The 12,774-nt window shown below is 47.2% G+C and overlaps 1 protein-coding gene across 3 annotated transcripts in view; it reads right to left on the reverse strand.

The window, feature by feature from the left end:
• Positions 1 to 673: 673 nt before the first annotated feature.
• The window catches only part of LOC110336994 (pregnancy-specific glycoprotein 22-like), a 485,734-nt gene continuing 473,633 nt past the window's right edge, over positions 674 to 12,774 (reverse strand). The window contains exons 1-5 of one of the 3 annotated variants that reach the window (XM_021219740.1): positions 9,818 to 10,074; positions 8,357 to 8,716; positions 6,010 to 6,369; positions 4,374 to 4,724; positions 674 to 1,431 (exon numbers count right to left, since the gene is read on the reverse strand). In XM_021219740.1, coding sequence (XP_021075399.1) covers positions 1,148 to 1,431; positions 4,374 to 4,724; positions 6,010 to 6,369; positions 8,357 to 8,716; positions 9,818 to 9,881 — 1,419 coding nt within the window. In that variant the 5' untranslated portion in view covers positions 9,882 to 10,074 and the 3' untranslated portion in view covers positions 674 to 1,147. Of the gene's footprint in view, positions 1,432 to 3,488; positions 4,725 to 6,009; positions 6,370 to 8,356; positions 8,717 to 9,817; positions 10,075 to 12,774 lie in introns of those variants that run through there. The other 2 variants (XM_021219739.1, XM_021219741.1) reach the window with 2 other exon arrangements.

Raw genomic sequence — 12,774 nt, forward strand, 5'->3', positions numbered from 1 at the left:
TTGGAGATTACATTTAAATGATAGGATGAAATTCAGGAGAAACTTTAACTTTGGACTTTTAACATTTGTTGAGAACACTATAGACTACGGGAACTTTGGAAGTTGGATCAAATGTACTTTTACTTACGCTGTGTTTAGATATAAACCTCAGAGACTCATATGTTTAGACAACCCTATGGGGGCCAAGGAGTTGAATGTGATGGTTTGGAGACAAGTGGGCCAGGGAGTGACATTATTGGAGGTGTGGCCTTGTTTGAGTAGATGTGTCACAGTGGGTGTGGACTTTAATACCATAACCTTGGTGGCTGAAAGTGACTATTCTGCTAGCAGCCTTCAGGTGAAGATGTAGCACTCTCATCTCTACTGCACCATGCATGCCTGCCTGGATACTGCCATGCTCCTGCATGAATGATAATGGACTGAATCCCTGTCCTGTGAGCAAGCCACACTTGAATGTTGTCCTTTATAAGACTTGCAATGAGCATGGTGTCTGTTCACAGCAGTAAAACACTAACGAGGCAAGTTCCCTCCTTTGTTTCAGCAAAGGCTTGAAAGTTTGTCCATTAAGAGCAAATGGAACATTTTCCCCTTGGGCTGCATTGTCTACCAATAGTGAGCAGAGCAGTGTGTGGAGGGTACCAAGAGCTTGAAAGAATGAACACAGACAATGTGGTACCATATGGATAATGCAATACATTGCAACTATTGAAAACAAAGACATCATTAATTTGAAGGCAATGGAATGGAACTTGAGAATATCATCCTGAGTGAGGTATCCCAAGACCAAAATGGAATGCATGGTATGTACTCAGTTATAAGTGGATATTAGCCATAAAGTACAAGATACACACACTACACTACACAGATCCAAAGAAGATAAACAAGTTAGAAGGCCAAGGGAGCATGCTTGAATCTCACATAGAAGGGAGAAAAATGGTAGTAGGAAGCAGATGGAAGGAGGGAACTAGGTAGAAGAGGGGATGTGGGAGAAAATTGGGGGGGGGTTCAGGATCAGGTGTGGGGAGGGATGGGAGAGATGGCCAATTGGCTATGACAATAAATGGAAATCTATATTTTGCAGGGGTGGGTAGATGTGGGCATCTCAATACAGAAATGCCACCACTCTGCTATAGCATGAGAGGAGGGGTCACTCATTCGTCACAGCCAGGCTGACTGGGAGACTGGTCTTTGAGCTGACTGGGTTGAAGGCCTCACATTGATACTCTCCAGCATCCTCCTTCCTCACAGCATGTATCCTGAGTTGGCACTTTGATGGGGACAGGGTCATCCTCTCTATGAGCTGTACAGTCTGATTGTTGAAGAGCCAACGGATGGAGACTCCAGTGTTGTCTGAGAAGCAAGTGAAGACCACTGAGCTCTGTACTCTAACTGTGCTGTCCGTGACTCTCATGACAGGCTGTGTCACAAGCTCTGCAAAGAAACAAAGGTGGGGACCAAATGACATACATCTTTCAGACAGCTCAACATGCCCCATCTATAGCTCACACCTAATAAAGCATCCAGGGAGGAGAAATTGCAGCTGTGACTACAGTCATATCTTGTGCTTTGGATCTGTGACCCATGGGCTGTGTGACCCTGATTCAGCCACTGAGGTTGATGTGACCCAGTTTCCCTGTACTGGAACAACTGTGCATGAACATTGTATTGCCTATGAGTTAAAATTAGGCATGAGCAATGTTTTGACCTGGGGATGGGGGGGCTGCTCACATCAGCAGCATCTGTTCCATTTATCCTAGGCTGGATTCCTGAGGATAAGGAGGTGCCTGAAGAACTGTCATTTCTGTCCCTACCCTAAGGGACATTATTTTCCAGTGAATTTCCTAAGTCCATCAGAACATTTGGTTTCTGTCCTGGCACCTGTCCATTGAACCTCAGGAGAAGGAGATGCACAGGTGACCCACATGACTCCTGCTGTCATGGTGGTAAACAGCTGATCCTACACCATACAAGACATGGACATTCAGCCAAGCCTTGTTCCCTGTCAGCTCTAACAGGAAGTCCAATGCTAGCCCTGAGGAGGAGCTCTCTAGGGACAAGTAGAGTTAAGTCTGGATCCCTGGCTTCCTGATGCTCCTCTTACTGATTCAGTAGTGAGCTGGACCATGGAGGGAGGGGGAACACAGACTGACAGGGAAGATAGAAGGGAAAGNGACAAATCCATCAATATTGAGATCTTTGTCTTTGGTGAAAAGACAGTGTCATGTGACCAGAGAAGCTTAGATCAATCACTCAGTGGAGGTGGGTGGACGTGTCTGCACAAGTCAGAGGGAGTGAGCAAATGACCTCCATGCACTCGGTGGGCCTAACTGTATGTTGCTTCCTCTGTGAGGAGCTCTGTCCTCATGTGTCTCCACCCTCACTGTCCTCACAAGCCTGGTCTCCCTCAGAAAATGTGGGTTGCAGGCAAGCTGTCTCTCACTTCTTCTTCTAGAGGCCCCAGGTGTTTTACCTCCCCACCTACATTTTGGTCCAGTCAGCCTCTGACTTCATTTTGAGATGGCCTTCCTGTTCTGTCTTCCAGCCCATTACACCTAATGCCTTGTTAGAAAAAAAATCTAATTTGATATTTCCAGAATATCCAGTACCTACACTGGCTCAGATGCCTGTGGGTAGATAGGCAGATGTCCAAACTTCTTGCATATTTCAGAGTTAATGAAATTCTCATATTTGGAGCTACTGACACTGGTTAAATCTCCAGCCTATATTACCACACAGGGGCAGCAAGCATTGCAGAGAAGTACACAGTGTATCACCATGGCTGCAGCTACCTGCTCTGCGCTCCCTCTATGGAGAACAGCATTTGCTCCATCACTGCCCCCAAGCTCTGCAGTGTTCCTCCCTCTGAGCTCAGCCTCCACCCAAGCTGGAGGGATTCTCAGGGTGATACGGACTGCTATCATGAATTATGGCAAGCACAATATTGATAGTCATCTCTGCACCCTGTGGCAGCGACAGCTCCCCACATGACTGCCCTCTGTTGTGTTCTCCCAATGTGTCCTTTATAACACGGGATCCTAAGCTGTGCTTTCTTCTCAATGCTGTGGAATCTACTCCCTGCTGGAAGGTGACAGAGATGCCTGTAAAGACTGGAAGGGGGCCTGCTGACTGATGTCTAGCCCATGCTCACTTCAGTCACCAGTCAGGGTGCATTGTCATGAGACTCATGTTGTAGGAGGTCACCTAGACTCTAGAGAGAGGACAGTGGCCCCATAAACCTAAGGAGAGTTTCAGAGGGAGTCTCAGCATCCTATGCTGCGTGAGAGTCACCTAGGGTCTGCCCATGTCCTTCCTTCCTGGGAGGCAGTTATCCTCTGTTGAGGTGATTCCCTATGGAATATTCCAGGGAGAGTCAGGAACCTGGTAACACAGGATGTGCTGAAAGAGTAATGTGTTTAGTAGATCTGAAAGACTGCCTAGGAGAACTCAGGGTCTGTAGATTCAGGGATGGAGACAGACTAAAACATAAGTGCATCCTAGAATTACTTTTCTGAGTTTTCTGGCATTCTGAGTATGGCAAGGGCATCAAGAGACTGGCCAGACTCTGAGGTCTAAGACTGAGTTACTTCGCCATCTAGGGAGCAGCAATGGAATTTCACCTCATTCTGCGTGCTCTTAAGGTGGCAATTCTGAAATGTTTGCCCACAGGAGAGACTACCAGGAGGTGGACATCAGAGGACATACACTTGCCAAAAGGACCTGTGTTCTTTCTCCATCACCTTGGAGATCCTGACCTTCCTGTGAAGTCTCATAAGGCCATCCAAACAGGTAGTTAATGGCCTAGGAACCCAGATTGTCCTCTCCAGCATTGCATTCCCGGATGAGTCTCTGTGGAAGACGTCCAGGGTAAATATCATAACTGTGGCTCTGATGGCAGTGAACTGGATGGTGACAAAAGCTAAGACAGCCTTGTACCATGTCAGCTCTAACAGGAATCCAAAGCCAAGCAAAGACAAAAACATTTCCCAGTATCACAGAGATTTCCACCCAGGCCTCATAGTGCTCCTTGTGGGGCCTCCACAGCTTCCTCAGCCAGAGCTTATCTGACCTCCACAGAGGAAGTCTATATCAGGGATATGGGCATGGTGAGAGTCCAAAGGGTCAGGGCTGAGTATCACATTCTTGGGCTGAGTTTTTCCAGCACAGGATGGGTAACTGCATGAAAAGAAAGGTGACAGGTTCTGATCTAATGCTGTTGATCCACCCCATCTGTGCCCTTCAGTAAGTGCCCAAATGTCAATGTGATGAAAAAAAATGCAGTGGAGGAGAGAGCAGGCACAACCCACTCCTTAGAGTTCACTTATTAAGTACAATAAGCCACACCCAGCAGTTGGAAGCTATAGAGAATCACTTACTGTGGACGTTGACTTGGACATGTGCTGTTACAACTCTCACATTGCTGTCTATTGTTACTAGTGTGTACAAGCCCGTGTCTTTCTCAGTGACATCCTGGAGCAGCAAGGATCCATTGGTGTACCCTGTCTCCCTTCTGCTGTGTGCACGGCCTCTGATGATGGACTTCGTCGCTATGCTATATTCTGCAATTTTAAAGTCCTGAGTGCTATCCACACCTTTGTACCAGGAAAAGGTTTGCAGATCTTCTGGCAGATTATGAACCTGGAGAAGAACACTTTCCCCTTCAGCAGCATGCTGTGGCACTGTATCAATGGTGAGTTGGGCAGAGTCACAGCACAAGGAAAGGGAGGCTGGAAGGGAAAGGAGAAAAAAATCATCACATGGGATCATTGTGCTTGGTAGAAAGATGGTGACCTGCATCCTGACAAGGATTCTTCACTCAGCCTAGACAGGCATGTGGGTGTGTCTATCCCACCTGGTGGAAGTGAGCAACATGGGCTCCATTACCTCAGTGCCACAAATTTTCATTTCCTTTGAATGGAGCTCTCTCCTCAGTGTCTCCATGGCTGCCCCCTCACTTCCCTCAGTCAGACACTGCACACACTCATGCACACTGTGCTTTGAGATGATGCCTCCCTCTGACCTTGGTCTCTGCACACCCTGCATATTCACTTTCTGACTTCTCTCATTTCCTTTGAACCTGCACTCATCCTCTGACCTCACTTTCTACATGATCTTCCTGCTCTGCCTGCAGCCCCCAGGACTAGGGCTGGGTGAGGCCTTGGAGCAGGCTGCCCTTCTTAGCAGGCCCAGGATTATGGTGCCAGGATTTATGTCAACTTGACACAAGCCTGAGTCATTTGTAACAGGGAGCTTCAACGGAAAATACAAATACCAGAATGGCCAGTGGTGAAGTCTGTATCGTTTGACTGGTGACTGATGTGGGAGGGAACAGTCCACTGTGAGCATTTCCACCCTTGGGATCATGGTCTCATGTGTTATAAAACCAGGATGAGCAAGGTGTGAGGAGACAGGCAGGAAGCAGCACCCCTCTTCTTCCTACAAAAACTCTAGGTTGGTTTGATATTTTGCTGTTGGAGTTTTTTGTTCCTTTTCTTTTCTTTTCTTTTTCATGCAATAAAAAATTAAAATAAAAATTAAAATAAAAATTAAAATAAAAATAAAAAATACTAAAAAAATTATTTAGTAATAATAAATACACTGGTTTGACAGACAGCCAAAAACCATTGTTCACTGTCTGATCAGAGCAGGAGTAAGTGTCAAGTCCTGATGAATTGGAACCTAGGACATTTTTAGTCACTCCTGTGACAGACAACAAGGGCAAAAGGCTCCCAGTGCTCACACTCTGTATGGATTCCACAGTTGTCTCATGTGCATTGCATGAGACTCATTGACAGAGAAGTCTGGCATCTTAGGTCCTCTGAGATACAAGGGGGAGTCAGAAGACAGAATCTGACCTATGGGCATTTCTCTCCTACATTTGTGTCCTACACACAGAGATCAAGCCCCATCATGAGGATAAAAGTGCAGAGAGGAGGTAGTCACATGCCAGCAGTGAGAGTGCTCTGGGTAGGAGCCCCACCCAGCACAGAACAATCACAGAGAATCACTTACTGTCCACCTGAAGGTAAATGTGTGCTAATTCCATTTTCCGATACCTATTCAGAGTTCGTAGGGTGTAGAATCCTGAGTCTTTCCAGGTGACATTCTGGAGCAGCAGAGATCCATTGCTGTACACTGTCTCTCTACCACTGTGGGCAGGGCCCGGCTCACTTGAATTCTTGGCTGTTCTGTATCGAGCAATCTCAACCTTGTTAAATACAATCAGCCCTTTGTACCAGAAAAGCGATTGAAGATACTTTGGAAGATTGTGAACAAGGAGAATAACGCTTCCCTGTGCAGCAACGCTGGCCGGCACAGATTCAATACTGGGAGGTACAAGGGTAGTAGGATGCCCACAGATGAAAAGAGAGGCTAGAAGGGAAGAGAGATGCATCAATATTCGAACTTTTATATTTGGCTAGGATGGCACCCTGTGTCCTGAGCAGATGTTTATATTGCTCAGCTGAGGTGTGTGGGTGAGGGTCTCCCTGCCCTACTTGATGGAGGTCGGTGCATTACCTCCATGTTTTCTGTGAGCCTGGGTTGTCATATCCACTCTAGGGTGCTTACAAATTTGGAGTCAACATGGCTTTCTTTAGATCCCTGCTCACACTCAGTGTAGATGGTGTTCTGCCTCCTGACCTCTTCCCCAGCAGACCTGTCTTTACTCTCTGAAGCTTTTGTTGTGTTTCTGTTCCTTTAATGGTTCCCTCCCAACGCCTGATTCACCTCTCCACTCACACGCTGTAAATTTTGGTCTCCTCACCCATGATCAGGAGGGCCTGACAGATGGTACAACCTTTGCAGAGAATAGAGAGGGGGCCTCCCTGAACTCAGTGGCCCTATGTGTCCTCTGACTGTATCACATTTGGCCAGCTCCCAAATATCTCCTCTAACCTCAGTCATAAGACAGTATTAGCTCACCCAGGGGTGGCCCTCTGTTGTGTTCTCAACCTGGGTCAGTCAGCAACAAAGAGGGAGCCTCTGCACTCTCTGACACGGAAACCCTGCAGGGCAACAAGTCTGTCCTGTCTTCTCAGGATGAAATTTGCTCTCAGGAGGAGGGTGACAGATATGTGGGAGGGATACAAAAGGACCAGCTGAATGATGAGTGGGGAAGGGGACAGATCCATTCTACTTCAGGCAACAGTCAGGATTCTGAGGGAGAAAGGCCCAGGAATAGATGTGTCAGAAGCTCACAGCCTGAGTGTGTGGGAGGAAGTGACCTGGGTCTTAAAAGGACTGCTCTGGGCTCCATCATCCCATGCAGGGTTTCAAGATGGTGCTCACACTTCCTCTGCCTACTGAGCTGTCTCACGTGCTTCCTAGCCTTTCTAAGATGCCTTGAAACTCCCTCTAGGTAATTTCCATGGGACATCCTTTCATCCCCAGAGAAAATACATGTCTGGAATGTGAACATGATCCCCTGGCAGGGTAGCAGACACAGGCAGCAGCTAAGAGGTCTGAGGAGACTATGACATTGACCTCCAGGTATACAGGGAAGAGATAAAAGCCAGGATACAAGTTGAGGTCCTGACTCAGGCATAGAGGTTTATTAGTATTCCTTGAGTGTCACCAGGCTATGACTGCTCTTCATGGTGGGAAATGCAGCTCATGTCTGGGGAACTGTCCACATCAGTGCAGCCTATTCTATTTGCTTATAGAAGAGAACGTACTGGCCTCAAAAGAAAAGAAAGTAGGATTGGTGTCCTTTCTCCCTTTTTGATGGAAAACTGTCTTTCCTAGAAGTTTCATAAGTCCATCAGGACAATGGGTTAATGGCCTGGGAATCTGCCCTGCTGTGGCCTCCCTCTGGGTCACTAAGATGACCAGGAGACATAGCCTAATCCTGGATCTCATGGCAGTTCACGGTTTGGTTCCACATGGAGTAAGACATTGACTACAACAAGCACTCTTCTCTGCAGACAGAAAGTCAAGATCCAACCCTAGCACAAAGCTTCTCAGGGCCCACAGGAGGTGAGGCTTGAACAGAGGTGTGGAGACAGGGGTTTCTGGTACTCAACACTGTAAGATGCCCATGGCTACCACAGGCCCTTTTTTCTTCCCTCAAGGACTTTCTCAAGGATGTTTTCCTATGAAGGACCCCAAGAGTCTAGAGAGAGGCCGATGACCTTGGCTGACTTTCCCACCCTGCATCCAGGTTTCTCCAAGGTGAAATCAAATGAAAGATTCTGTGCAATTGACGTTATTCTCCACCATGTGTGTCCTGCACTAAATTCTCAGTCCCAATGTGGAGACACAATGCAGAGGGAAAGGAGACACAGGTCAGGCCTGACACTTCTGTGTGCATAGTAAGAGGAACCAACCCAGCACCCAGAGTTCAGAAAGAATTACTTACAGTACACATGAAAGTACAGTGATGTATTTGATATCATTTCTCCATGTTTACTTATGGTTTGAAAAGTGTAATATCCTGTGTCTTCCTGAGTGACATTTTGGATCCGCAGGGACCCGTTGATGTACAATGTCTCTCTGCCACTGTGCTTCAGCCCCTTCGCACTTGCACTATAGTACAGAGAATGCAGTACAATTGCATGCCGAAAATTTGTCATTCCTCTGTACCAGCCAAAGACTAGAACATTCTCTGGTAGATTGTCAACGTATAGAAGAACATTTTCTCCTTCAACCACTTGGGGTGGTAAGGATTTGATGGTGACTCTGGCAGTGGCGGGTAGGAGCCAACAGGTTAAGAGGGAGGCTAGAAGGGAACAGAGAGAAGCCATCAATAATGAGCAGGTGTGAGCATCCCTCAGCTTATGCCTATGGCTAAGGGGTGTGCCCATAATGGAGATGAGCAAAATAACCTCCATGACCTCAGAGCTTCAGAAGGTATCATTTCCTCTCTGAGGAATTCTCTACTCAGGTGTCCCCACATCACTCTTCACATAAAGAGTGGTGTAAAGAGAAGTGGCTCTCTGGCCTCCTCCTCCCCACAGTCCTCACTTTCTGAATTGTTTTCTGTTCCACTAAACCAGTGACTTTGTCCTCTGAATACTGACTTCCAGTCCACAAGAAAAGGCCTTTGTGAAAAAAATGATTGGAATTATCTTTTTGGATGAGTCAGTTTCTGAAAAGATCTCAGAGAATAATGGGGGTGAAAAGGAAGGGGAAGAAAAAAAAGGAAAGAGGAAGGAATGAAAGAAGGAAGGAAGGAAGGAAGGAAGGAAGGAAGGAAGGAAGGAAGGAAGGAAGGAAGGAAACAAGGAAAAAAGAAAGGAAGAAGGAAGGAAAGAAGGGAAGAAGGAAGGAAAAAAGTAAAGAAGAAAGGAAGGATATCTCCATAGATTTATCTGCATACTTGCCAGGTTTATAATAAATGGCAATCATTAAATTTAAGTGTGGTTTAATAATTCTGTATTGGATGCAAAAGTTTGGGAAGTCACATATCTCAGTGTATACATTGTGGGTACATGACACACACCTCTGTGGAGAGAGAATACCCTGTAGGACCCTGTATCTCCATCTACCCTATGAGAGCTGAGGAATGAATTCAGACTGTCATATCTCCACATACTGAGCAATCTTTGGAGAGTCACCCTGTCGTGATTAGGAACATCGGTCTTTTGACCATGGCAGCAAATGTGACTGATTTTGATCAGGGGTAGTTGAGGCTTTTCTTTCCCCTCCTCAGCTCCTGTCTGCTCAGAGTTTCCTGCTGCTGAGCCTCTGTCCCTCACTGCACCTTCTGGTCCATGACTACAAACAGAAATCCAAGTCTTCTCTAGACATCTCCTCTTCAGAGGATTTTGGGCTTCTGAGTTCCCCTTCTCACATACATTCAGATGGCTGGAAAACTTACCTGTGAGCAGGACCCTCTGCCAGGGGGTACCCACATTGCTGAAAAGTTCAGAGGACACCTCCATATCTCTTCTCACTGTACTGTCCTTTCTCTGAGGAGACCTTCAGCTCCTGAAAGGCACCTGGCCTCTGCTGTCCTTCCTCCTTCTGATCTGAGTGTTCTTTCAGGCAGGAGCACTTCCCAGAATCCTATGGGCTGTGTCTGGTGGGGTCTGTGTCCATGGCACTGCTCAGTCACTTCCCTGCTCAGTGCTGCCCCGCATCTTTCTCACATTTTCTCTCTTTATGTTTCTCCTCCAACAAGACCTTGAGCAACAAGGCTGATAAGCATCGACATGCCCTCAGAGAACAACGACTCATCCAGGGGCTGACATCTGCTGACTCCTGGACATGAGTCTGTCAGCATCAAAGAAGGCGCCTTCATCTTTCCTTCGTGTCCCTGTGACACACAGACCCAGCTGAGCACCCAGTTGGCCCTATGTCCTTAGTGCAGTGGGAAGGTGGATTTCCCAGCAGGAAGGTGAAACAGATTACTATGATGGTTAGAAGAAAGCAGTTGTGTGATAACTTGGGTTGAAGATAAACCCTTTATCACTAATGTCACCAGTCAAGTTCCTGACATAAAACAGAGGCCAGGGAGCAGCTGTGTGAGGAGTTTCATGTTCTTGGTATTGGGGAAGAAGTGACCTGTGTGTCCTGGAAAGGACTGTGGGCTCCTCACCTATGGACTTTCCAGGCAACCTTCCAGCATTGTGGGTTGGTTGTGGTTGGGTATTGGCTGTAGGTTGGCTGAGCCCAAGTGCTCTCTAGTCTCCCTGGGTCACCTATGTCCTTTGTCTGGTTAAATTCTGCAGCAAGGGTTCTGTCCTCCCCTTGGGCGATGCCAGGAGGGAGGGAAAATTCAGGATATCCAGAGAGAGGGGTATCCATAAACACAAGAAACAGAGCATGTTCTAGAGAGGGAGATCCAGGTTAGTAGCCATGGGGATGGAAAGCAGTCTCCTAGGCAAGGTCATAGCTCAGGGAAACAATTGTCTGAGTGTTGAGTGATAGCCGCACACAAGAAAACAGTACTTCCTGTCTAGTACTTGGGTTCTGGAGTCCTGGAATTCTTCAGAAATACTTCAGATACACAAGGATTAGTTCTGGAGTCAGATCTAACTGTACAATTGTTTTCAATCATTGGAAAAACGTCCCCTCAAGCAAGTGATGACCAAGATTAACATCAGCTCCACCATGCTTCACAGATACCTGAGAAGGCCCCAAGGGTGACACTGGATACGTGGCTGGAGACAGAGAACTTGTGCTTCACATATGTCACCTGTGGATGGTGTGAGGCTCATGTGGACAAGATGTTCCCTCTGATTCAGTTTTCCAGTGACAGCACACAAGGGAAACAAATGATGCAGTGTCTACAATGCAGCCTTAATAATGAACAAGGGTCTGACACTGGGGCAGGACAGCTGTCCAGATCAGCAACATCTGATCATTTGCCTGAGGGGAGGATTCCTTAGACTTACTCTCTGAGGACATGAATCATCAAGGGGTCCTATGTAGTCTGTCCCTCTCCTGTGGACCCTGACCTTCCTGTGAGGTCTCATGAGCCATCAGAACAATTGGCTGATGGCCTGGGCACCTGTGAAGCTGTGCACTCCATTCTGAGTCACAGAAAGGGATGCCCAGTGACCCTGCAGCATTATGGGTTGGCTGTGCTGTGTGTTGGCTGATCACTGTTCTCATTGGTCTTCCTGGGTCAGTTCTGCCCTTTGTCTGGGTGGTTTCCCATCAGCAATTCTGTCTTATACTATAGGAGATGACAGGAGGGAAGAGGCTTTCAGGTTCCCCAGAGAGAGGGGTCGTCTTAGACACAAGAAACAGTTCTGGGTCTAGGAAGGGAGATCCAGGTTAGAAGGGGCAGGAATGAAAAGCAGTCTCCTAGGCAAGGCCATAGCTCAGGGAAACAACTGCCTTAAGTGTTGAGTGTACAACATGATATCTCCCCCTGGAGTTCTCTGGGAGAACTGCAGTCTGATGCCTAGGGCAACAGCAGGAAGGGTGAATGACTACAAGTCAAATATGACCTGCCCTGATACCTTCAGCACAGGTGGGATGGACAGCCAGTCATCCTGCTCACTGTGCTCTGCAGAACTCCTGTTTCCATCTAGTGTAGGGTGGGTCTAGGCAGGATTCCAGATTCTCCCTGGGAAGTCGTGGACTAAAGTTGGAAGAACTGTGCATGAAGAGAATAGGTTCCCTTGGGAGGAGCCTTGTGCTCAAAAAATGTTAGTGGAAAGGCATAGTACAGTTCTCGTCAGACTCAAAGGAGAGAACAGTAATGGAAGGGGGGTGCACCTGTACTCACTGGCCCATGTCTGGTGTCTCAATCCCTCTTGGCCCACTGGATACTGAGGGGTCTTCTACTGAGGACAGGGAACAGAGCAGTGATTCAAATGGAAGTGCCAACTGCTCTTCCCTGTACACTGCTCCAGGTCTCTTTCTCCTACTGTGATAAAAACACTGTGAACAGAAGCAGTTCAGGAGAGCAGGGCACGCATTTCCTGTCCAGGTCTGGGTCATAGTGTACCCATGAAGGAATCAAAGGCAGAAAACATGCTGCTTGCTGCCTCATTCTCTGACTCATGCTTAGCGAGCTTTCCTATACAACCAAGGACCATCTGCCTAGGGATAGTGCTGTCCACAGTGGCCTGGACTTCCCACATCAGTTTAGATAATTGCTCATAGACATATCCACAGCCAGAGCTGATAAAGAAGTTATTCAGTGTAGACTTTTCAACCAAGTGACTTTGGGCTGTGTCAAAGTTTTAGATAATACTAACAAGGACACTGTATCAAACTATCAAGTCCTCTTTCTCTGAAGGGAGACACCACAGGAAGTTCCCCATTCTACAAATGAGTATCCCTTTCTCTCCCTTCATACATCATATGTTCTGGTGTCCA

Source organism: Mus pahari, chromosome 19 (assembly GCF_900095145.1).
Source record: "Mus pahari chromosome 19, PAHARI_EIJ_v1.1, whole genome shotgun sequence".
Taxonomy (NCBI): Eukaryota; Metazoa; Chordata; class Mammalia; order Rodentia; family Muridae; genus Mus; species Mus pahari.